The 27,993-nt window shown below is 37.0% G+C and overlaps 1 protein-coding gene across 1 annotated transcript in view; it reads right to left on the reverse strand.

Moving 5' to 3' along the window:
* The window catches only part of JAZF1 (JAZF zinc finger 1), a 112,097-nt gene that overhangs the window by 16,848 nt on the left and 67,256 nt on the right, over positions 1-27,993 (reverse strand). The window contains exons 2-3 of the mRNA XM_053466271.1: positions 24,263-24,335; positions 9,710-9,906 (exon numbers count right to left, since the gene is read on the reverse strand). Of these exons, the coding sequence (XP_053322246.1) occupies positions 9,710-9,906; positions 24,263-24,335 (270 nt within the window). The remainder of the gene's footprint in view (positions 1-9,709; positions 9,907-24,262; positions 24,336-27,993) is intronic.

Consider the following 27,993-nt stretch of genomic DNA (forward strand, 5'->3'; position numbering starts at 1 on the left):
AACTTCTGCATTGTTCAAAGGTTGTTTAAATAAAACAGTCATCAAACGAAGGGAAAAAACACATCTTTGTGTAACGGGTAAGCAGCCAGGTCCATATGCTCTATGTATCCTGCACAACATAAAGAGTGGAAAGTAAAAAGCCCTGAAAGTAGAATTCCACTTGAAGTCCTTTGATGTCAGTGCTGCATATGACTGGAAACACTAATTAGAGATTTGGACGTCTGTTCTACAAGGATTCTCCCTACTGTGGCAATGAGACATCACCTGTGGAGTTTGGCCAAATGTATACTTGACTGTTTCCTTTTAAAGATGTAATATTGTACAAAACCAAGTTTAATCAATAATATGCTAAATAATCTGAATAGAAGAAAAAACATAAACAGAGTTATCAATGACGGTTTAAACCAAATATTTAATACAGATCCTAATTTGCAACCAACTTGTCCATCTTAACCAACATCTCACCGACGGGTTGTGCCTTCAGCAAAATTGATTTATTATCACTATAGTCTTTATCGTGTTGTAAGGAATTCCGTGGCATGGGTAGCCCTGGATCATGTGATAAATTGGATTTTATGGCATGGTGCACCCTAAAAAATGGCATCCTAGGAATTATCTTGAACGAATTATATTCCAATTCATGAAGTTGGAGTATGTTGTAGCGATTGAGTGCTGGCTGACGATTCAAAAACTTGTTCAAAGGTATTGTTCCAAAAATATGTTTTGAAGCTATCTATAAGTGATCAAACCTTCAAAGAAAAGATTAAAATTAAAAATTTGCTTAACATACTAGAGCGTGGAATTAATGTTCTGTCTAGATGGAATACCACCTAAATGTTTACTTACACGATTGTACAAAAATATTCTGAATAAACACCACTAGCCTATCATAGCTATCCCAAACCACAACAACAGGCTCTGAAGGAGTCCCTAAACCAGAGCAAATACCGTATTATTCTATTTTCCACTGGTATGGCACTTGATAATCATAATTCACACACGGCGTCATAAATGAATTATGTACACATTCTCAATATTGGGACATCATGTTACCTCAACTCACTAAACCACAAAGTACAAAATGGTCTATGACGTGCACCCCCTCTACCTTGCACACATCAAGGATAACCTACCTGGAATCCTCTGGTGCTCTATAAATAAATGCAATAATATTAATAATTTTTAAACACACTTAGGGGCTTTCTCGAAGATTAAAAGGGATAGCCCAAATGGAACTGGACAGTTCCCTCTACAGTATATCTCTACAGTATCTCAATGCAAGAATGCATTGGAGTTGGCTGGTGGTGACATATTACCTGTGCTTACTGGCAAGAGATATGTTCATCTGAGCTCATCTCCTGCAGGCCTATGGGCTGGGGTGGAGGAGAGACAAATATATGGGGGTATATTCTGCAGAATCCCTCCTCACATTTGTAAGAGGGGGAAAATGGTAATGAAAAAGGAGGAATATGATTGCTGGAGTGTCTCTTTAACTAGCTGCGTGAAGGAGAGATTGTAGAAGAATTATTAAACACTCTTCCACATCTTCCAAACAAGCCAGAAGGCTTGTTTTCTCCCAGAAATCCCATGGTGCTGGCACAACCACAAGGGATTCTGGGTATGCGAATGCAAATAAGGTCAACAATGATCACCTTTTTTTGAAGGAGAGATTGGCATTGTTTTTTTTAAGAAGTGTTCATATTGCAACATAGAGGCTTACTTGGATGGTTTACTTGGAGTTCAAATTATGAAACATTAATTGATACACTGAAGATACTCTGTTAGAGGCATGGTTTAATGTCCTTGACACCCCATTGGAGAAAAATGTATATTTAAGAACTGTGTGTGTACGATTCTGCAGAATACAAGAATAGCAATTCCACATTAAAGCGCACATGACGACTGGAACGTCTCTTTAAGCATTCTTTTGAGGGCATTGTTGTATTTCTGTACTTCAGTGGAAATAATAATTTCTGTCTAGATACTAGATTTATTTTTGTGCTATTTTGGGATTACTTGTTGGGCAGCCCGCTAAAACAAGAGCACAGGAAGTACGATAGAATCCCATGTGGACTGATGTTAGGATTCCAATGCAAACGTAACCGAACGATCATGGGAAACGGAGGGGGAAACCGCACGGAACACCCCTTTTGGTGACGGCAGATATAATGTAATAGAAATTATAACTTAACAATTAAACATTAAAAAATAATAAAGGACAAAAACAAACATAAAATGGTTTTCAGGCTCAATTATGGTTTCCCATTTCTCTTTATTAATATAATGGTATGTTACGCATTTGTAAGCAGTACCCTATAATGTCTGAGCAGACTTGCTGGAGATTTAAAAGTGTTTCTTGAGAATCCCCGTCACTGCTGTAGAGTGTATACTTGTTTTTAAGAGGCGAGCTGTGCCTCCATTAACCCTTTATATGCTGGAGTACTGCAATTATTTCAATGATCTCCTCTACATTTGTAAATATGTTAAATGTTCAACAGCAGAATGAAGTTGCCTTATTTATTACAATTATTAAATATTTAGTACGCTTACATTTTGAGGGCATGTTAACTGCCTGGTCATAACCGTCTTTGCCATTAAATGTGTTTGCTGATACAATTATATAGAACTAAGCGATTACAGGAAAAACATGATGGGTTCTCCATAACTTTTATACACCCATAAATGTGTAGTAGAATGATAATCCCTCTCGCTGTTAATTACAATTAATAACAAGCGAGGCTGTTATTATGTTATCCGTGGAAAGAAAATCTCCTTTATGTAATAACAGTAAACGTCTCTGTTGTCGTTGTATATTGTCGTTGTGCTACCAGCTAACCATTATAGAGAATCATCTGAATTCTTCATTTTCTTCCAAGTCTAATCATTTTTTTTTCTCATGCTTGAGTAAGTATATACCGTATATAGTTTTCTTTTTTCTGGTATTTAACATAGTCATAGTCAAAGACTGAGCAGAATACTGTAGGAAAGAATTATGGGAACATCATGAGAATAATCCATTCATGTAGTAATGTAGTTAGTACAGCAGAACATATGCTTGTAATTAATAGCAGTCAACTGAGAAGTAAATACTTGTGGTGCCAAGTTCAATATTTCTTTCAACAAATTGTGATTACCATACCTTAGTGCTCATATGATGCCTCTGAATGACTGGTAACTACATTATACGACATAGTTGGCCAAACGGAATTTTCCCATGAATGGCAGCTAATCATATTGTAAATGTTTTATATTAATCCATGGTAAATTAATACACCATGGTAAGACACATATTAAAATATATCCGCTATCTAATGGTTTATAGGAGAATTTACTCCAGGGCATACAATCTCAAAAGACACAAAAATAATATTACAGTATATATGTGCCATATAAGAGAGCCCAAAGAGGTTGTTATAGCTTTTTACTGGACCAGTATTCATAGGGTAAGATATACATTCACGACAGTGAACCATTCCAGTGGTTTTGATGATTAGAAGAATATTATAGGAGGTAAATGAGTAGAGGTTTTAACATCAATCAGTTAATAAGGGGTGATTTCAAGTAGCGGTAGGATCCCTTTTCTAATTTTATCATTTAAGGCTTATGAAAGCATCTAAACTCCAGTACTGAGCCAGCGTCTGGCACCCATTGGTGCTGCTATGGATGCATTCGGATCGTTTAAACAACATATTTTAAAAGGCATTTGAAAATGTGACTATGCCAAATGTTCCTTAGAATCCTGGGTGGTCTTGGACTCCACAAGTTTCTTCCATGGTGTATGTGTACACATTTATATTGCTACAATAAACGAAAGGCTTTAAACCCAAACTTTCAGTTCCCTATCTTGTACCAACACTTATACAAGTGTTACCCAGACTCTATGAGCTTAAACTGACATCTCTTCGAAAACAACCTCTTTAGGTTATACAAAGCTGCCTGCTGATGAATGAGGCAGTAGTCGGGACCGAATTTCTCTCCACCCTTACAGCAAGCATATTGGTACTATGGTCCTCTGAACATGGAATCCATTCATTATTTGCCCAAAGCCCACCACCCAATGTCACAATCAGTGCCATTAATTATTTGATCCCAAAGGACATCAAATCATGTGCTTTTAGAGACCATATAAACAGTGATTCATTGATTACAACACCCACCAACTAGGCTGAAAAACGGACTTCTTATGTACACTATTTGCTCCCGCAGCATAAATGGGTTGTTAGTTCACTAGAATAACTATATTGGAACAAGATGAACAACATCATATTATTCTATGCTAAATACCAGTCTTGATCAGTAGGGTTAATAGTAACCACTCCAGACACATAATGGCCAATTCTAAAAGCGATGATGGGGACAGACTACCGTAGTTGATGCATTATGTATTTTTGTTAACATTTCTTTCAATTTGTCTGGCTATTATCTTACAAAACAATGTGCCAGTGAGTGCCATCAGTTCAATTTTTACTTTTCTTTAAGCTTTACTTTCATGGGTGTTGATTGTAGTTTGTAATCAATAAAACCCTTTTTTTAACCCTCAGAGCCTCCAAGGACACTAAATCTCTATCCCTCCATGACGCAAGAAGCAGGTGCACAAAAAAGGGGACTACATAGAAAATATTAGCAAAAGGGTATTTCAGAATTCGAATAAATAGGCCTTTAAAAATGGCCATGTGAAGGAGCACTGGTAAAAAAAAATATATATAATTTTGCCAGAGAAGAAGCAGACGCAATAGATGATTAGGCAGAGTGCACTTTAAAATAATTTGCAGAAAATATGCATGTCAGTGTTGCTAGGAACGCTTTTAAAGAAGGGGTTAAAAGAACAAGGGGCAGACGGTTCCCTGACACAAATGATAAAGTGACATTTATATAAAGACTTGAACTTTAAATCTCCGGGACAGAATTATGATGTTTTCATTTTACACTCCATTAGCCTTCTGGTGGTTTTGACATGTTATTATTTCTAGTTTGCAACAAAAAAGTGGCCTCATTCTGTAAAGGAGCAGAGAGTGTCCTGAGACAATTCAGCTGCTCTTCTGTTGGTTCATATAACTGTAACCCAGAAGAAGAATTAATGTTAAGTCTTCATGCACTTAAAAAAGTTTAACGGCACACAAAACACATTCCTAAATCTCGTTGGTGAAGGACCTATACCATCCAAATTATAACATAAGAACCAGAGAGGGGGAGTCTTTCACTCTTCTATTTAATATACCGGCACTTTCAATTTTCAACAATACTTTTATTAGCATAATTTAAACCCACCTCCAACTTCTTTATCAACAAGGAAAAGATAATTACTAACAATTTATAGACAATGGCCTTATCTAATGGAGATTTTTTTAAAAGCTGTACTAAGTAAATGTGCATTGTGCATAGCAGCACGTATACATGTTTTGTGTGTGTGTGTGTGTGTAGGGTGGTTCTGGATAGAAACACACAATTGTTATTATTTCAATGCGTGGGACAAATGCATCAGTATTGAGGGCCATCACTGATGATGCTACTGGAAGCTAGAACACCAGCTGTAATATAATGTCTCAACAGACATGTTAAGCAAAGGAAGCTTTGATCATTTGCATAAAATGAAGAATGAAGAGCTAGAATTATATACTGTTTGTACATGAAAATAGAAAGACTATGTCAAGCTTCCTCATTTATTGTGGTAAGTTCTTCAACAAGGCAATTAATTATTCAGAGAAGCAGAGACACTATAAATAAAATGTTAATGAGAGGCTAAACGCTAATTTATATGACTCTTCCATTAATCACCCAGTCAAATTATCACCCATTGCATTTTTTTGTTTTAATGTGTTTATTGTAGTCACGTGTGTTTCATTGAAGAGACATCCATATCATTTTACAATGGACTTTTATGATGTCATGATACAAGAAGATAGGTTCTAAGAAGTTTTGTTTAGTTTACCAATATACATTGTATACCTTAGTGAAGCCAAGATGGCCTTTCAAGTACCTCAACTCCAAGCCTAACCATCAAGTTTAGAATAAGGTTTATAAAAGGTTTATAAAATAGTCATTCTCAGTCTGAGGTCTCTGGAACACCAGTGGTCCCAACATCGCTCAGGGTATACCAGGGTGCTTCCTGCTGAAGGCTACACAAAACTCTTCCACTTCTAGCATAGTGGCATCCTTCAAGAGATAGGGCTAGCTACATGTAGCAACAGGACCAGGACCAGCCATACTTAACTTTGATTGAGCAGGGAGTAGGTAGAACCTGAGCAGGGAGTGGCCGTGACCAAAACCATTCCCCTCCCTGGAGAATAAAGAAACTGATATGGAGAATTCTGAATACTCGTCAGGGTAATATATGGAGTATGAAGACATTAGAAGGAAAGAATATGTTTAGCATTGGATATAAAGTAATATTATTACATGATTCCATATGGCATGCAATTCCGTTGTATGATTTGTACTGTTATAAATAACCCTATTTCCTACACTGATACATGCTAACTCTTTAAAGAGGCCACATTTCAATCCACTACTCCTTCAAAGAAGCATTACATCACTTTTTATGTCTACACTCTGGCCCTTTCACTATGTTCATATTACACTATGTGGTACTGGAATATCAAGTGTTGGCAGCAAAGTGAAAACATATAACATTTTCCTAATTATGTTGCATAAACTGATAAAACTATCCGATGAGGGTCTTGGTCGTAAAATATATACATTTTGGCAAATATTACTTGGAGTCCTGCTAAAATTTCTTTGCATGATTAACAATTTCCAAATTCTAATCATTCTACAGGAAAGGAAATGTTTACATTGGAATATGAAAGTCATTATATATCGCACACAGAGCATTAAAAAAACTACCAAAGGCCAGAATGAGCATGATTCGTAGTGATGCTTAGAGGCCAAAAAAGATGAATTTATGACGAAAATATTCAGATATGAAAAGGCGAGACTGAGTAGCAGTTTCTAGGGGAAGCAATGTGGGATAAGACTTTCCAATCTGCAGGGCTTAGCATGTCTGGTATAAGACTGTTCAATTATTCCTCTCTCACTCCTCGTCCCCCCAACAGGTCACAGACCAGCTCCTGTGGGTTTTTAGAGGTGTAAGACGCATGAAGAATGGCATATTATATTTTTTCCTAAAATTGAAATAAACTGCATGGTTCACTGGTAATAGAGAATTTACACTAACATTCCTGAGTCGGATCCCCAGCAATGCAGGTTTTGGATTATTCCTTATGGAATCTCAGGTTAGTGTTTGATCAGCACTGGTAGAATGACCCAAAAACTGTATGGTATAATTTTTATAGATTAAAGAGCCAGAGTGACTAACACACGTTTTTAAGGTTTTAAGATGTGTATTGTAGGTTGTATATTTCCCTTCAAAATACCAATGCAAGTTGTGCTTTTTATTTAGTCACTTATTTAGAACAATGTAATGTCCTCAGAGATATTTGGGTTAATAGGGCCTACTCTACCCTTTTTTAGGAATTCTGTCTCGTGTCTTCATGTACATTCTGACCACTCATGTTGAAGCCTCGTTTGTTCTAACTACTCCTTGGACACACCATCTCCCATTAAGGAGTTTAATAAATTACTTGATAATAATAATCATGTGGGTTCATTAGCCTTGTGTGGACATCTGGCGATATCCCTGAGTTCTGATACATCCAATTGTCATACTTGGAGCAAACAGTGGCTGTGAGAGTTTAGATTTGGCTTCCGATTCTCCTCATGGACCTTCCACCGACAAGACCACAAGATTTGCAAACACGGGTAACCCTTATCTACCACTATCATATTCTTTTACGAAAAATGTACAAGACTCCAGACCTCTAATTTCTATTAAGTTCATCCCTTTTAGTATTGGCTACTTTGCATAAAGAAGAACTGGGTATAAATTCTAATTATTAAAACATAATTGCACCAATTATTGATACTATTGCCATACTTGCATATTTTATATTTATTTGGAGGTTTCACTTAAAAGACCATTTTTTTTTTTAAAGAGTGCACTCAGGACAACTTTTTTACCAGGATAATTTCAGGCTCACCACCTGGTTCTTGTTGAATCTTGGACAGGAGAAGCGACTTTCTCTGTAACCTAATTCATGTGTGCGTGAAATTTCATTGATCAAACAGGGAACAAACACCTCCATAACGCTGTGAATATGCAAGCTCTCCTATGGTAGAGTGTAGATATGTGTGATTATGCTAGTGCAAATGTGAGTTGGTGTTAGGAAACTTGCAAGCTGGACTTCTACTTGGACTTCAAGTCTTGCAATGCAAACTATTGGCAATTTTTTGCCAACTTGCTATCGATTGAATAGACCTATCTTACTGCCTTGTTGTAAACAGAATGTCCCAGTCTTAGTCACACAGAGGGTGGAACTTTCATGCAGAATAATGACATTCTATGTAGAAAAGGACTTCATTAGTATTGTCATACAAAATCGGTTCAGTGCGGTGTTTGAGCAGGGAAATATTAGATATGACATAACCGACAACAATGGTGACCGCAGGCCTGGAAATACATATAGTTTATTGGAACAAAATGAAAAAAAAACTACTTTAATTCAGTGGTAAGCCACGTTACTGTGTACAATACTGTATTTAATGCTCAAAGAAAAATATTTTTTAAAAGAAAATTCCCTTTCAATGGAGAATCGGGTGTGGTGTTCCATTAATCACTTATCACAAATATATAAGAATTGCCGTTAGCTGCTCCCTTTAGAGGTAAGTTACAAGAAGACAATTCTTTTTCCACCTTCAGTACATAAAAACTGAATCATCAGGATGCTTTCTAAAGAAACATATTTGTAGGGTTGAGAAATACAGTTTACCTTTGGCACTCAGTCATATACTGCCAATTCAGCATTCCACACTAACCTTCATTTATTGGGACTATTAAATACTATAAAGCAACAATATAACAACTCAGCTACTGCTAAACATAAAAAAGATAAAAGCTGGGGAAATAAAAGCTTTGCCATCCATTGAAGACGGCTACTGTGCTACATGCTTTAAACCAGGTTTATGTGCATATACTTTAAATTTAACTTTAACTTCAACCATTTCTAATCCAAGTTATATTATGCTTCTGGATTTATGAATATATTAACTAGAAAAGCGAAATCTTACTTTTACATTTGTTTTCATACAGGAAAGAAGCAGTGTTAACAAACGTAGCTGTCAGTTTCACTGATTTCTTCAGTCTCCCATTTTAATACAGGGAGGCTATGCACCAAAAGGGCAAATATTATAACGACGCTATAATTTACTTTGATTTATTAGATTTCTGTCTACAAACAGATTTTATATATATATATATATATACACACAATATATACAGACTCATACAGTACAATATATATATACATTCTGGTTTTTTTGCATTCTTATATATATATATATATTTACACACTCATACAGTACAATATATATATATATATATATATATATATATATATGTGTCACTTGTAATGAAGTAATGATTTGAGTCACAAAGTAAAAATATCCATGTTTTACTAATCAAATAAGTTTTGATTTTGATGTGTTTGGTTTTTACTTTTACCATTAATGTTCCTGAACCCTGCTGGCGGTCATATGTGCCAATGGCACACAAGTTTGCTATAGAGGGCAATTAGACTGAAAAAAAATCTAAGCAGCTCTTCAGAATATTTCACACGGAACGGCAGAGAATTCGTCTTTTTTTTTTTTGCCTTACCTGTGGGGGTGCTACTGCGAAATGATGATGATGGAGTGATAGGTGGTGTGACTGGCGGGGTAAGGCTGCCACTTCCATGGCGAGGGGGAGTGGAGATGTTCCCACGGGACACGGAACTTGACAATGTCAGGGAGAGCTTTGGCTGGATTTTTTTCTTTAGGGTTTCCTGTTCACGTCGCGCTGCATCGGTCATAAATCTACGACAGAAAGATATAGTATTATTATTACCGTTAATTTATATGGCGCCAACAATTTACGCAGCTCTTTGCTACAGGGCTTCAGACTTGCGGTGTCAAGGTTTTCATTCCTTTCTAAAGCTCTTCAACATAACTTTGATATATTTTTATTGACTTTTTTTGTACTAGGTTAACAACAAGTATTTTCATTTGATATGTTCATTAACATGGATCCAGTTTGGCTTTGCTTGTTAATGGAAGGTAAGTTGAAAACTGTCCACGGGATCTCAGCTCTGAAGGAATTTGCCACAATAATCGCAAATGCAATTCATTTTATTTCCCCACATTAAAAAATCATAAAACATGTCAGAAAAATACTCTTTATGGCTTTTTAAGATAAAAACACTTACCGGTGCTCTTGGATTAAAACTAAGTATAGCTAAACACAGCATTAGAAACCTAATGCACATGTAGAATACCAAATCCCTTTTTGTGCAAGTGGAACAGCACCGTTAATACATGAAAAAGGTAAATTCCACCTTAAAAACTCAAGACTAGCTTAGTCCAGGGGCAGAACGTGCGCTTCCATTGCTATTACTCCAAAGGTATTCATCGGCACAGTGTTTTTTGGGAGGCACTGACTAAGCATTGTAGGAGTTATGATTGTTGGAGAGCTACCAATCTCTGGTGTGTAGACACAGTGAGTTTGCAGAAGGACAGAGGGATTCTGGCAACGATACCCTAAAAATAAACCAATATATATTGCAAAGCAGGTGCAACCAAGAATTTGTATTCCTCGAACCCGTCTCCATTTCTTGGCAAAGCTGGCAGTGTTTTTTATTTTTATTTCTAAAGCAACCCAGAGCAAGAAAAAAAATGCAAATAATGTAAAGTGAAAATAGTGATATATTACCAATATAAATAAATCTATGGACTGCTTGTTGAACTCTGATCAGTCCCAAAAAAAAAAAAAAAAATTCCAGTAATTAAAAAAAATAACTTTGGCTTCTTTCAGAGAATTCAAAATAATTTTAAGATTTAACGGCTCCATAAACACAGTTTTAAGGTAAATCGTCCACAAACTTTTCTTTCTCATCTTGCAGGTTTGTTTCACTCAGTTTAATGCCACTGGAATGATGGTGGAATTCTTAGAGCAGTTAAGAAATATTAGCGTAAAAAAAGATATATTAATATTCATCCATCGGGATGATGTTAAAAGCGGCTTATCATTTGGTTGACTGTGTCAGTGCACTCTGATTCCGTGTACCTGACGAGTGATCCTAATTAAATGAAATTTACTATTTTATTATCTAAGCAGAGACTGAAAGAGAAAATAGCGCGCCGATCGCTGTTTGATGTGCGATGCAAAGCCTTTGCGAGACTCTGGCAATTATCCCAAGGTTTTAGCTGAGCAATGTCTGGGAGCAGATGAGATAATGGAGGCAGGCATTAGCAGGTAGACTTATTACTCTGCTGGTCCCCGGGCTGCATTTTGCACTAATTAACTTTCTTTACAGGTATTAAACCGGCTCCAAGCTTCACTTTTATTCATAATGCAGATAGTACACTGTTTATATTTCAAGGATACACACACCATTAGGGTACATATTTATCACTTGTTTTATAAGAAGATCTACACCAGAGAAGCCACTCGAAATACTGCCTACTAGCAGCTCCAGGACTACAACTCCCATCAAGTCCTCAGAAAGACCTGTGGCGCAAGTGTCTTAAAGAGGGACATCAGGTCAGCCAAAAATGAGTTGATGGGAGCTATAGTTCACGTCATCTGTGGTAGCGGAAGTTGCGCTGTAGGTTGATGGGACTTGTAGTCAGCAGCCGGATTGATCTTTCTTTTCATAGAGTCTGCCGTTTCTATTAGTCAGACAGCAGGATCTACAGCTATTCATTTGCTTCTCTTTCTTTAATTTTTTTTCATTATGCGAGGGGCACTAAGTAATCCACATTCGCTTTTTAAAGCCAGATTGCTAAGGCACTCGAAACACACAAAGTAATACAGTAAAGGGCTTAAGACGTGGAAAAATCAATGCACGGCAATCTTTATTAAAACACTAATGGAGAACCCAGCGACAGGAATAATGGAAAAATATAATCTGACTCATTTAACATTAATTGGAGCTGGGTACACAGCACTGGATCTTTTATGTTTTTAAGGATATTAACATTTCAACAATGCAACTGCTCAGGGACGAGGCCGTAATGAACGACTCGGCTACATTATTGAAATTAAAGCAATAGAACAACATTACAATACAGCGGTTTTAGTTTTGACAATTAAATGCCTATTTCTGTAGACTCCTGCTGCTGCTCCAAAACCATTACCATCTGACAGCTGTAGCCCAGACTGACTCATATGATTTCATACTTGGTGCACAGCCTAGAGAACGGACACTGCCCACAATTCTAGGCTGTTTACCAGACTAAAGCGAGACTGCTAGAAGAATTATATGAGGCACCATTCCCTTCCCCCTTCCAACCTGAAGCAAATGTCTATGCATAACACAATACGACAGTGCCCCCTGCAGGCCACAATGCATATGACATCAGGTCACCGTCATGGACTCCCAACACTGGGACTAAATGCCACTGCATAAATAAGTCGTTATATAAGAAATAAAATCAATTAACAATAGAGCGCATGTCCTTGTGATACGTTTAACTCGTTATAAGGCAGTTTTTAAGATATTGGCCATACATAATTTTCTGTCCCATTTTCTTTGGACACAGTGACATCCCTTTTAGGTTTTTTTTGAAGGCACCTAAATCCCTCTGTCCCGCTTTTTTAGGAACTCAAAAGGATTGATTGATATGAGTGTATCGCAGTGATCTGCAGCTCTAAATGTCACAATTACATGTATATAAAACAGCATGACATGTAAATAAAATACATTCTTCTTCCAAATAGTTATCAATAGGTCACAGCATCACATCAAAGGTCTGCCTTTAGCCACATCGCTTACCCCACTGGCATTTAAATTGTTGGATGGCAGATGGTGCACAAGTTACATTCTCCCATTCTCTTCCTTACTTAAGCTAAATATCTTAGAAGCATATAGAGAGTTTGTCTAGAATTATTTAAATACGAATCCCTGATGTACTCATACCGACATTAGAATTCTGTATTGACATTTAAATTGGCACGGGCAGCGGAATCAGAGCTTCTCAAAATCTTACAAATCAAGTACTCGTTTGAGAAGATATTTGGGTGGACCGATCCGGCTGATTGTCACGAGACACGTAATTCCTCCGAATGTGTACATCTTCTTCGGTAATGAAGTCACAATAATTACCTAGAAATACTATAGGCCAGCTTTGTCTAGTAGATGTATAAATAATCTTGATAGATAATTTCCTATTTGCGCTTGCAATATATTGCAATTATAAGTACCCCCTGCTTTTATGATGTTTCAGCTTTCTATATTAAATGTCTAGCTGAGAATCATGGGATTTGCAAGAGCTGCATGTGGATACCGCTGTTGTATGTAAACACCCCAGCACATGGTGGTAACTTAATCTGCATGGCCGAAAGACTAATACGTTTTACTAACAAGGGCCAAACTCTAAAACAGGGGTCAACGGTCTGAGGCTCTACAGCTGCTCAGGAACAACCACCCTGATGCGTAAATATGAGGTCGTTCTCTAAATAAAGCAACGTCCGCAACTACCCACATATTTGGGGTGCCGGGCTTTCATCCATTTTCTTCCGTCTTTCGTTTGTTAGTGAGTGTTTTTCCTGCTATTGTATAATTCAGCGCAATCATTGATTGCTATTGTTAAAATGTTCTATTCACTTACGGTACATTCTAGGTTTTAATGCAACAATAACTAAAACAGAGTGCCTACAAAAGGAAGTGTGATAATGAATTGTTCTCCGATTCTCTGTAATCTCAGCTGGGTACCGCAAGCCGTGTCTGCAATTACTCCAGTTCTTCGCACCAATAGCTTGTCTTAAGCCGTCGAAATAAAGTGTAAATTAATTATGAAGCAATGTACAATCAGCCAAAATAATAGCTCCGGGCAACTGTAAGGCGTTTTTACTCCTAACAAGCAACTAATAGTGTGAGAAGTGGATTCATTACTGTCTGACGGAGACAAATTTTAACAGATGAAAAAAATAAATAATTCTGACAAAGAAATAAATACTCAGCAAATACAAAAAGTGCATGCCATGCAGTCTAGCAAACAGATAAAAAGACTGTTACAGCTCTGCCTACGAAATTAACAAAACAGATAAAAAAACTAATATACATATGTAGGAATGTTCCTAAAAATATATGAACGTATACTATTTTTAGAATTTTACATACAGATGCATGTGTCCAGTGCCTGCTGGGGGAAGGAATATATATTTACACCTGCCAATCTCTGAGCCTGCTGCTGCATGAATCGTGACAGGAAATGAAGGTAGCGTCAGCATATTGCTTCCCCGTGCTTATTATTCTAATTATTACATCATGATTACTAAAAATAATCACATAATGAAATGAAGTATCAAATGATGCAAGTTTATAAATAATTTGGAAGAAAATCCCCACAAAGTACACAAAAATTTGTATATTGTATAATGATAGCTTCCTATAAATAAATAGAATTACGTTATTTGTTGTATTTCTGGACAAGAGCTGAGTCCAATATTATGGGTTTATACTAGTTTAGATTTGTTATATTTAGCAAACATTGGCAGGTTAATGATTTTCTTTTAGATGAGATCAATGGGTTTAACTGAACAAGGAATGTCTGGAAGAGACAGGTAGAGAAACAGGCATGGCGTCTATACATGCATTTAATGGTAGAAAGCCTGCAAACATTCTTCTGTTAGATGAACGTGTGCTTAATTACCTTTCAAAGTGAGTAATCCCGCCTGCCACAATTATTTAATCCTGTGTACAGATACAATCCTCTGGGGTATATTAACATAATAAGACCAGAGGGATCCAGTTTTATCGCTTAGCGAGCAGATCACATATTGCTTATAAAATGGTATAAATCAGGGGATTATCAATATTGCTAAAATCCCAGTTCAATACAGCGCCTCACACACCATGTTATACAAAAAGACAGCCGTCTCTTGTACTCAAACTGCTTCTTCTGAAGCAAAATTTTATTTACAATCTCAAATGATCACAGAATTAACCAATAATTAAAAAGATGGTAGCAAACTACATATAACATGCAAAATTGTAACTACGTTATTCCACGTTTTTTAATAAATGGAGACTTTTCAGAAAGTTCTTTCTATATATATATATATATATATATATATATATATATATATATATATATATATATATAGCAACTAACAACACTAAGCAACATTTCCTCTGCACTGTAGCCCTGAAGCGTTCATTTAACACAATCTGGACGCAAACTGTGTCTGTTCTTACTTTAACTACCTGCTGTTCACATCACTGCTTGAGCACAAAGTCGACTTTCATGTCTAAAACTACATGTCCGCTTTTCTTTTCCAAAACAGACAAACCTTTAAACATTGCTCTATTTCTTTTTTTTTTTTTCTCTTCTGCCCATAGTTTCCCAGCAAAATGTGGCCAAGAAAAGTAAACTCCTTCACCACACAGTCTGATTATCCTGGTAACATTTATCTACAATACCCAAACAGTCCCAAACCCAACGTCTCGTCAGCAAAAACTCTGCTGTCTTGTTGTTTGAGGTCTCCACAAATTCCCCACATTGAGCTCCTCCAGATTTCTCCAATAATGACATATTTTAAGGTAAAAATTCTCCTGGCGATCAACCAAAAAGTTATGAGTCTGTGGACTTGACATTCAGTTCTACAACTGAAAGAATTTAATTTGGTGCATCCCGAAACTAATCCGAGTCATATTTTCGGTAACTGTTTTGAATTTATTAACATGGCTTCACATAAATCCCAAAGATCACAAATAGCAAGGTACAAAATTTTTTGCTTGGCTGTAAATTAAGAAAATATTACAATATTTTTTGGAATCCATCTAGACTGTAAAAAGAGAAGCTGTGAAAAAAAGAATAATGGAGAGGCTACAGTTACATACAGGGGCATAAGCAGAAACCATAGGGCCCGGGGCGAAAAAACATGCCCTCAAACAGCTTGTCTTTCCTATCATTTCCCCCAAACAGCTTGTCTGTGCCCCTTGCCCTACCTCCAACATACACTCTGGAACACATATGTAAACACACTTACACAAATTCACACATGCTAACACACACACTGACTCATATTCACTATCACACACTTACATACTAATTCTAATTCTATTACAATCTTTCTAGTCTAACAAAGGTAACCGTCTAATAGGTGTCATAAATCACTGCTGGTTTTTTTGAAAATTGATTTTTATTTTGAAACTAGTAAAAGCAATGGCCGCAGTTCTCCTTTAAGTTACGCTGCCTTCCAGTTACTCGTTGTTAGCAGATATAATGCACAGTTCAGGAAGAAGCTGCACTTAATATTTTATTCATAGTTTATATTCTGCGTGACCCTGACAGCTTGCTAGTGCTATGATTAATTGCCTTATGCAAGTTCAGTACAAAAATGCAAAGAAAGAGCTAATTAATGTAACAGGGCTACTTAATAAAAAAAAGCTTTTCTCCTCAATTAGAGCTTTATCACACACACGGAAAAAAACAAGAGCCTATCGCTGTACATAATTTCCTATAATGCACCTGGCACAAATAAATAAGGTGCTTTTTGTGGGTCTGAGCTGACCTTTTAATATTACCATCACATAACGATAAAGCCAATTGTCGGCATCAGCGTAGCCACCGCCATTTTAATAACTACAGCTTAACGCAGCGGGACATTTGCATTATGCATTAAATTGTGAATCTGCTGAACAGTGAGGTCAGTAACACATTTACTCTCCCTCGTGGTTTATTTTTTCCTACCCCCTGCTTAGAGACTGGCCTGCAACACAGGAAATGTATTTGTTCCAGGAAAACAAAATGGCTGTCACGCTACAGCCGAAAGAAGTATTATTTCCAGTGCCACATATTATTTATTGTTTTATATGGCACCATCATATTCAGTAATGCTGTACAATGAGTAGACAAGGCATAAGTAGTAAAAAACATAACAATTTGGGCCCTGTTCAAACGAGTTTACAGTCTAAAGTTACATGTAGTTTCTGACCCACTCCTCACACGACACAGCAAAAAAAATATAGAAACTTGTAGTTAGTCAACATATTCCCAAAGTGGAGAAAAAAATAGACATATCCCACCCAATGTTTCAGGTGTGTAAATTGGGATACCTGTGTTGGGGGGGTGGCAAGAGGTGGGAGGGGCAGCACCACACCAAGATGTGAGCGAGTGGGAGACACGGACACCGACCCGCCATCCCCAAATACCCGAAGCAGGATCTGAAGTGGAGATCTGAGCAACAGCATAGAGCTCTGTTGATTTCTCACCTCCATGGCGGGACACAAGCTGGGCAAATGACTTTATGTTTTACGCCTTGTGGCTCTCACGCCAACAGGCCAGGCTTATGAGTAAGCGACATAAACCGCAAAGGTATCTGCTCAGTGCAGAACGTGAACAAAGCCACCGCTTATTCATCCTCATGCTTTGAAAAGTATAGTAAAAACGCTGAACGTCGGGGTCAATCTGCCGGAGTTCCTGGATTTGAGCTTGTTCTGTTGCTGGAACGCTGGCTGTTTGATTCATTATGTTTACGTGTTTTCAGTCCTCCTCATAAAAATAGCACTGCAGGCAAATGCCTGAGCTATCGTATGGAAAAGCTGGCACTGTCTGCTTGTCCTCATGGTGCCACTTACAAGAAGGAGTAGACCCCCTCAGGACTAAATCCCAAGGGCTTTATTTAAACTGTTGCATTCACAGCTTTCCCAGATCCTACAGTTGTACACGCTACTTCAGCACATATAATGTAATGGTGAATTTAGAGCAGGATTGGTTCAGGCATGTCCATATTGGCATAAACGTTATTTATCTTGCTTGCTGCACTGTGTAGAGCTGTCTTCACTTTTCTGCCAGCTATAAACATAAATATGTGACCAGGTGCCGTTCATTAACTAGCATGCGTCTGAGCTGCTCCTATCATGCACTGATGAGATCCAGCAAGAGCTCTCCGGTCTACGCAGCTCCTGTATGGAGGGACATATCCAAACAACGGGGAATAAATCAAAAAGTGGCATACTTTGTGTCCTTATCTGCTTGTCACCTCATACAATCCCAAATGTGCTTTGGAAAGTTTTATACCTGGGGACCCTCAAGGTCTGACCCCAAGTCTCAGGGTTTTCGCCCCCAGTCTCAGGGTAAAGGGTCAGATCCTCAAGGTCTACAATGCTATGAGGGAATTGATCAGATAATGCTGTTGGTGTCACTTTCAGACACAGATGTCAGCTTCCATCTGGCGCATTTTATAAAATATATTAACTTGGTTATGCTAAAAGTTCTAATGGGGACAGATCTCTTTTAAAGCCTGCCTCTCTCAGTCAATATAGTTTTGGTGAGGACACGGCTAACGTGACGATAAGACAGTACCTGATGCAAGAATAGTTACTTTCCCAGTTTATATAGCGAAATAATGTGAATTTTAGATAAGCACTTTGACCTTAGGAGTGCTTTGTGTTTTAAGACCTTTTATTTTATATCCTTTCCAGGCAACTGGACTTTATAAATGTGTACAGATTATATGGATCCACTACAGCTAGTCTACAAAAACCAAGGGTTGTTTTATACTTTAGTGCCATACAATTTATGGAAATAGTAAAATATTACAAGAGGCACTGCAGTGTTTAAATATATTTTATGTGCCTTTCAAGGAGAATGTGCACACTGAAGACAGACTGCCAGGGAAATATAAATCCCAGATATGAGTCCATAACATGCTATAAGAATCTATACTAATGAATTTATTTGGGATTTTATATAGGAGAACAAATTATACCCCTTTATTATCTTACCAGGTAACATTGCCTATATCTTACAAATACTTTATTTAAGCTTTTAAGACCTCGGCAGTCTCTCTTCGGATGATTCCATCTGAAGAAGAGAGCACCAAAGTCTTGAAAGCTTACATAACTTTACATCTATTTTTCTATTCTGGTCCAATGAAAGGTATCAAATGCAACTAAAGGCTTTGCTTTCTCTTGGGCTCATATGGCTATATACACCAGCATTAGATTAAATGGGCAATTTCAAACCGACCCCATACCTTAAACATAATGACCCTTCACCAGACCATCATATAGATTCTACAGATTCTCTTATGATTTTATTAACAATCATCAAAGCCTTAAGTAATCAGGTATCCTAAACTGAGTTACTGAAGCACTCTTGTTTTAGGAGTGTTATTAAAGAAATGGCTAGGGGACAGAGTCAAGAGTTTTTACATGCTCATTGTGGCCTATTATTGCGGTTCTAAAAAGAATGATGTATGTTCCTTACACAAGTTAATGTATAACCATATTTTATATAGTTTATATACAGATTACGATGGGTTTTATGGATGTACGACACTACCATAGACTCGTGAGCCAACCATTTTGAGCTCCTAGAAAAGAGGGACGTTAGTAGAGGAAAGAGGGACAGAGGGATTTGGGTCCTAGATAGGGTACTCTGCTCGTGGAACCCTAGTGTAAACCTTGCCAGTTACAGCAGCGTTAATGAGAATTCCAGGGCACGGGCATATAGAATGGACACCCATTTGGCCATGAAGGCTATCACTGTAATGTTCTAACATGCGTGTCTATAGACTTAAAGAGGAGCAGACACCTAAAGGATGTTACATTCAGGCCCGAACTGGCCATTGAACAAACATGGCAAAATGGCAAAATGTAATGACTGGTATTCTGAGACTCTTTAACTATCAACCATTTAATGGCGAGTCATGCAGATTCTATGTAGAGACTCATCAAATGTGTTAACCAGATGACTCTAATACCTGTTCTCATGGAAACTTTGTCATTACTTAAAGCTACAATGAGTTGTGTGACATCAACGAGGGATATCAACCAAGACATACTGGTAGCAAAAACACTAATTAGTAGTCGTATCATAATGTAGAGTATTAATGAGTCAGATCCAGACTGTGTGAATGAGACTTTGCTCCTTCCACTTGAGACTTGAGTAATAACCATAAGACTCAGAGAGTTCCCAGGTATGGTTATTATTAAATGGTGAACCTCCACGTGTTTGTACATACAGCATATACTTAGTTCAGATGTCTATGTTGTACAATTTTATGGACTTTCATAATATTACCTTGGTCCCAGCCTTCATACTAACCTTCAGAGCCTAAATATCTGCAAGGCTGTAAAGCCATAGTGTTCTTACTGTTTGTAATAATACATTATAGGGGCCATGTTGCTGAGAACACATTCTCTGATTAGATTGGAAAGGACACTCTCTTACAAGTTTGGGTCAGAAGGACAAGGCCTCGCGGGACTTGGGTTACACAATGGCCAACTGCCACATTCTTACGATACTTTCAAATTCTGAAAACACATCTTTATTAACAGTTTGTGTATTATGTATTGCATTTTCAAAGTAGCCCATATCCTTTTTCTCATAGCCACTGTATATTATTTTTGGCTCATCGGTGCAGGTAGTACCCTACAGCGTCTACATTTCTAATTTGGGGTGTGTTTACTAAAACCCTGCTTTAAACTTTTGACAAAATAAGCAGTGGTAAGTGTGTGTAGGCACTAGCCAAATTCACTAGCTGCCGAGCATCTCCTGACATAACAAGCTGTTGGGAGTTCAGGGCCGAATCCCGAATCTTGGGACTTTTCTTGGGTTATTTCAGCTCTTAGTGAATACAGCCTTTGTTTCAAACTTTCCTCCACCAAGCTTAAACACCATCTTATACTAATAAGTACTTTCAGCATGTATAAGTTTATTTACTACACTGCAACTGGGAAATCATTAACACAGCTCGTACCCTGGCAACCGGTTTCAGCTTAAATGTTTTGAGTGTGGCCGCCAGTGCTGGCACTGTCCCTTTCCTGTGTGATCATTGGTGGCATAGCTCGTGTAATGACTCATATTGCTTGATGTACATGGATTTCCAAAGCGGAATAAGTTTCTAAATTCAGCACTATGGTCTATACAAAAGAACAACATATGCATGTCTAGTTTAAGATTTTGGCAGGACTGGACACGGTTCTCCAAATATGCTGGACTGACCTTGAAGGGTCACTTCAGCCATCATAAATGACATTCCTATATTTTGATGGTGAAATTAGTCAAATGTCTTCTAAAGAGACACTAAACGTCTCCCATACAACCAAAAGTTATTGTTAAGACAGCACGGACCTCCGTTGATTAGACAGCCTCGGCTGGACTATGATTGCCACTGCCCTCAAAAGCTGGACAGTGCCTGGTAATCAGGATTGTTCCACAAAAACTGAGACTGTTAGGTGGTACCTGTGAGATCTGGTCACTCCAGCTCTCTGTCCTCTTCTACAGTAAATTAAGCTGATACGAGCGGTAAAGAATCTTTACCTTGATAATACTGCCTGGGTGCTGAACAAAAGTGGCCTGGCTGAATAGGTGGACACAAACCAGATGATTGAAGATACAGCAGTAATTATCCCTTCAAGATATTGGTTAATTAATGCTATTAAAGTGCTTCTTTCGACTAAGCTTCAGAAATCAGGATTGTGTAAGGTTTTATTCAGGGACCGAGCTGTGATTTACAACCATATTTGCCTTAACAAAATGAACAGCATATTACTGCATTACACATATTCATTCCAGACAGCTCATGGAACCCATTTTGCGCATTTAACTGGTGAAATTTGCTAAGCATTAGAAAGATGACTAATGTGGCTGAAAATTTATTTAGCCCTGAATCTTTGTTTTTTTTTAATAAAAGTCTGGCCATTGTGTTGGCTTAGAATGTATGTTAGAATGTATGTTAAAGTTAATGGAAAGTTATTATTTTTGCTATCAAGTTTAAATGAGTCTCTACTTGAGCTGAAACAGATTTCATCCATAGCCCTCGGGTATTAACTAATTAAACTTTCAGAAGTCAGACTGGGGCAACCAAACCAAGTGCACGCAAACCATTAATGTTTTATCGCAATCAGCACTGTCATTTTCCAAGATGTTTTACTAAAATATACATTATGCTGTTTCCAAAGATGTTATGATCCATATATTGCTGGTAATCTGTTTTATGGTATGGTTGGTGCGTCTCAAGAAAAAAGAAATAAAATAAAAAAGCATATACTTATACAAAAGGTTACTACAAAGTAAAGACAAGTAGTAGCATTCTAAAACAACTAGTGTCGCGATTTGACCTAAAGAGTCTTAGAGTTTTAATATTTCCATGTATTTTACATACATAACATTATAGCAGGACACTCTTTACCTAATGTATTGGTTTGTTTTAGTCTGTCAATTCTTATTTTATCATATGCTCTGAATGTATGTACTGTAAGAACCGCTGCATAAATTGTTGGTGCTATATAAATAAAAGATAATGATGTAATTTAATGGGTATTACATTGCAGCTACAACAGCTTCTACACTTTTGCCCATGGCTTCTGCATTTCGGCTTTATTTTTGAGCGGAATAAATCATGACAATATGTAATATTTGTTGTTGTTGTTCATCTCAGGTTGTATTTAACTAATTTTTAGACCTGCTAAGGAACAGATGAATGTTATTATGCCCTGATATATAAAACCATATAATTCAAATTCATTGGGATATGCTAATACCCTGCAAACATTTTGAGATAATAGAAAATAGGGACATCAGAGGAGGAAAGATGGATGGGGCATAGAAGACCAAAAGAGACCAAAAGTCTCACCTAAAGAGAGATACTTGGGAGGTATTCTATGTTGTTCTAGGGGACATCCATTTAGATATGATGAATATGTGTATATATATATATATATATATATATATATATATATATATATATATATATATATTACAATGATAATCCATAATAATAGCGCTTCCTTAATCTCTCCCAGAGACCCTACAAATGTGGCTTATGCGTGATGTAAAATATAACTGGCAGATTACACAGTGTGGGTACATACGGCGAACAATATGTATTTCCTGCAAATATCATATAATGAAACCTTAAAACATCAATGATTACTATTTGAAGAACATAGAACCTTCTCCATGTGTTTTTTTATTAAGTGATAAAAAGGCCATTGTACTTACTACACAATATTTATATTGCATTTTCTCCATTAGGCCCAATTTAATCTTGTTTTGATCTTTACTACCGAGATGGAAAAAAAGTCAAGTGGTTTTATCAAATTCAGGAATGATACATTTCTGTAGACTTCATATTGTCTTAAAAAAATGAAAATAAAGTCATATACATAAATCTTTTTGGAACATGAGTTGTTTCACTTTTCCTTAACCCTAGAATCCATTTTTGCACATCTTGTTCAAATTTATCTTCTAAGGCTTGTCTACGGCCATGTCTAGAGAGAGAGCTCAGATAGCACAGTGTAGAAATCTCAGTTTGTGAATAAAAACACACGATCAGCATGGTCACCATAAGCATAGAAATAGGAAGAAGCAAGAATTATGGTCTGATGAGGGATGCGTGGCTTTGATCCATTGGTTTCTGCCTCTTGTCAAACAAATTCAGTCCAGCTCTTATATATGGCTAACATTTCCCTTTTTATCTATTTTTTCCAGTACAATAGTTATAGTAACATAGATAGAAATAGTCTTAAGGGCTCTGTTTAACTATGCAGCTTTGTTATTCAATTAAAAAAAGGACAATTCGACTTAAATAATGCTTGCAATAAAGATTGCAACATTTCTACAAAAACAAAACTTTACAACTACAAAACGTTACAGATTAAAGGGACACTTTAAGATGTAAACTGAACACATCTCCTGCTTGACAAATTGTCTACATGCTACGATCACCGTCCATCAGTGCACTCCAGTGATCCTAACGAGACCGCTCTCCCTCACACGCACATAAAGTGCTCCCCACTGATTTCAAAGGTGACACAAAGTAGGTCATTGGAGTGGACACTGTGCTGCAGCTCTCAAGCTGCAGCTTCTTCTAAAAGTAAGCTTTTACATTTTTTCCATACAATACATACATTAATGAATGCATATAAAAGAGCTTTCAGCGTACTTTATTATGTATTCTTCATTGGTGGGGTTGTATGGGTCCCCTTAAATAATTATGTCTGGGAAAGCTTTGGGCATTCGGCAGTCCTAGGAATTACATTTTAAGGTTGTAAATTTGGATTAAACAATTGCCCACAACATGCCCACTCCCCACCCACTGAAAGCTGTATGGGGCTACTCCTACCCCAACATGTGGCTATTCTTCCTTCTCTGTGAAGCGAGAGTTCCAGGAAGCACCATGGGAAGTTCCAAACTATGCACATAATGAAGGCCTTACCTGTTGATGTAACTCAAAGCCACATATGTTGGTTGTTGTAGCTCCTGCTTCTCCAGCACACGCGGATCCGTGTCTATAACGGAAAAGAAAATTCTTACTAAGTTTCTATTGAGACAGCAAAGAAAGTAAGCATATTAACACCTGTTAACAAGTCACATTCCCTCCATTTCATTACCCTTTGGATAAAATCATGTTTTTTTGAAGACTCTACCTTTAAGTCATCTCTATTAATAATGTGTTATTTAATTGACAATATAAGAGGTCTAATGTAATAAACACCAAGCATCTTAAAGGTATCAATTGAAGCTCTTCATTTTATGTCTTAAAGGTGAAATATCATCTTTAGAACTTTTAGCATACCTACATTTATTTATTAAGACTAGCTGCAGTTTGTGCATTTTGTTGCGTTTGGTTAAGTATACATTGTTCAGTTTAATCCTACCAAATGATACTGAGGTGTAACCTTTTTAAACAAGTACCCTTAAAATGATAGTCTTGAAAGGACCCAGATGAACAAGTCCTTTTAACACAGATCTCCCTGCATGGCATTATATGTCAATATAAATCAACTCCATGCAATAAAACGGGTTACATGCTAACATATCTCGTTTCTGCTGGTTTCTACCTTTAACAGAGTTTGTAAACCTTTTTTTATGTTTTGATTCAAATATACAGGTTGGGGACTTTTAATTTAATCTCCATTACAGCAATATTGGATTTACCCAATAATTCTGCATTAGACTCCTGATTAAATACGTCTCTGTATCCCATTGTATATTTTCCCTTTTGTCTACACCATGGGATGGCAAGAAAAATATATATATATATCAGCAATGGAAAATAAGCTAACGAATAATGTGCACTCTAGAACATACATTTTTTGTTACTTTCTTGATTTGTGCTTTGTGACAGTTGCAAATAACGTTCATTCGGCATTTTATCAAACTGTGCCCTGTACCAGGGTGCTGCAGGTCTGCTGCCTCTAAATCCAGCTACCTAGAAAAAACATGTCATCTGAATCACACATATTCCTCATAAGTTCAGTCTGTTTTATTACTCTGCCAACCGGGCTCCAAAGTCCATATATCACTGCCTGAAATTGACTGTCGAGCTGTATCTGTTCCCTGCCCAAGGTTCCAAATGACTTTACTCCTTCCATGCTGAAGGTTTGTAAACAATTTGGCTAAAAACGGTTGATCTTGCAGCTCGGAATATAGTGGAATAGTGATGAAGCTATATCCATCAATGAAACAATAATATTCTGGCTCACAATGGAGTTGTTACATACTCTCGATGGTTCTTAATGCGATTAAGTGGTATTCTGGTTTGAGTATTGATGCTGTCTAAGCTTTACAAGGTCAGGCTTTACAAGTTGAGCTGAGGTTAGCTGGCTAAGAGAGAGACGGAATATATCTGCCAATGCCATTGGACCAATGGGCTGTAGCATCTTCAATATCCTCTGGATATTAACACCTTAATGACAAAATGCATTGTTTTCAATGGGTTTAGGGACCGCCCATTGTCCTTAAGGGGTTAATAAGCTTAATTGAAAAAATAAAGCCTATCAAAGTGCTGAGAAGCTTTCTCCATGTGATACTCCAAACTTTTCACAGGGTGTATGTTAAGCACAGATATTCTAGCTGCTGCGATTCTACATCTCCCATCTTCCAAGGAGACAACGAGAGTTGTGGTCCTACAACATCCAAGTGAATCAGGTTCCCCTGTCCTGTTCTAGTTACACAGGTGCAAATGAACAGGGGTGTGTAGCTTACACATCCGGCTCTAGAAAACAATTGCACACGCTTGGGTTGAGCTAATTTAATAATGATAAATGTAGTTATCGCTAATGATTTCCTGACTTACAGCGGAACAGCCTGACGCTGCACTTTTCAGGCCGGCGAAACACAAAATCCCCGGGACTTTTTCTATAAATTATTCTAAGTCTACGTGAGCTTTGCTATTATTTAAATCACGCTCGGTAAATCATTCACTGGTTTTTCAGCTTCTGTCACTTTAATGATAAGAAAAATTTCTTCATCATATCAAATTATGTGCGTCCACGCTGTTCCACAAGACTCCTCGATATCAATTATTACCCGGCTGTAATGAGATGAGCTGCTGCATACGTAAGAACAATCCCTCCTAACTATAACCTTTACAGCTGTCATTGCTGCTTCAAATATGTAATTAAAATGAAATATAAGTGTGTTAGGGAAACCCGTGCATATTATTTCTAATAACACAGGGACTCAAGACAACAGCAAGAGGCTGGCAATGCAAGCGAACATTAATCAATGCATGAAGGCAGTATTGACTAGCCAGGAACACCGCGGTATAATTTCATCTTATACTCAAAGCCCACAGAAGCCTCCGCATCTCGTGTCTGTCCATTATGTGGTGGTATGGAACATGTTGGTGCTATAGACAGATCATCATCATGTACACAACACAACGGGGACAGTGCATATCTGATTAGTACACATACAATTTTATTTTGAAAGAAAATGTGGGCGTTTTCTGGAAAAATACCTTCATGTCTTTAAAAGGAAAAAAGAAATAGATAATGCTCTAAAAAAGCAAAATATTTTAAATCACAAGTACTGTGATGCGTTACATCACAAATTAAACTATGAAGTATGTTCTATTTGTGGAACACAATATAATTTTCAATTTATGCCGAAGGCACACAATGCGCATACTCATCTACTATGTTCGAGGTTCATGATAAATGTTCTTCTGTTGGCTACAGTTCTTAAAAAGATAAAGAAAATGTCCCCGTTGAGTTGTACTCAGTGTACAAGCAACATCGTTATAATTCTGCATGACACGTAAACCAAATTTAATAAAAGGTCAAAAGCTGAACGGAAGCCAACGCGGCTCTCAGAGAATGAAACATGTAAGTCGCTAACTAGGAGATCATTAGGGCTTTTTACATGGTGTAATGTTTTTGTAGCTTATGTTAATGTAGGCTGATTTAAAGTTTGTAATTATCTCCATGGCCCATGGCTTTTATTAATGGGCAACTCAGTTTGGCAAAACATTCATTAATCAGACCAGGCAACATAAGACCTGCAGAATTAAGGTGCAATAACAAGCCGGGTAAATCATCTATGTATTTTAATATAGCTTAGATCTTTAGCCCCTACAATGTACCCAAGAAAAGAAAACATATTTTTCTTTGTCACTTGAAACATAACATTATTTTTGTATTCATTATTATACAGTAGAACATATGATTGTAAATAACATATGATATATACAACACCTAACAAAAAAAAAATGATATATATATATATATATATATATATATAACACAATAAAGGATGTGAAGTATGGGCAATGTCCTGGTTAGCCACAATGATGGCTTCTATGGTATATGAATATAAAATAAAGGCATATAAACTCCCATTTAGTAGAGTTCTGTTCAGAAATCTGTTAGAAATACAGGCGAGATAATGGTAGTAAACAAAACCACATGACAAAAATGGATTCCAAGAATATGGCTGCTTAATATTAGTGTATTGGATGTAATTCCTTTGACCAGTCTGCTGTTAAAATAAAAATATTACCTGCAGGTAACCGAGGCTTTATATCCTGGTTGGTAGATGTTGCGAAATAAAAACTAATAGGTATTAACATCTGAATTAATAATTAAGACTTAGGGAGACCTGACTTACTTATATGATAACACTTTGAGTCTTGTTAAGTTTCACAAAGCTACAAGTATCCAT

This window comes from Spea bombifrons, chromosome 5 (assembly GCF_027358695.1).
Source record: "Spea bombifrons isolate aSpeBom1 chromosome 5, aSpeBom1.2.pri, whole genome shotgun sequence".
NCBI lineage: Eukaryota > Metazoa > Chordata > Amphibia > Anura > Pelobatidae > Spea > Spea bombifrons.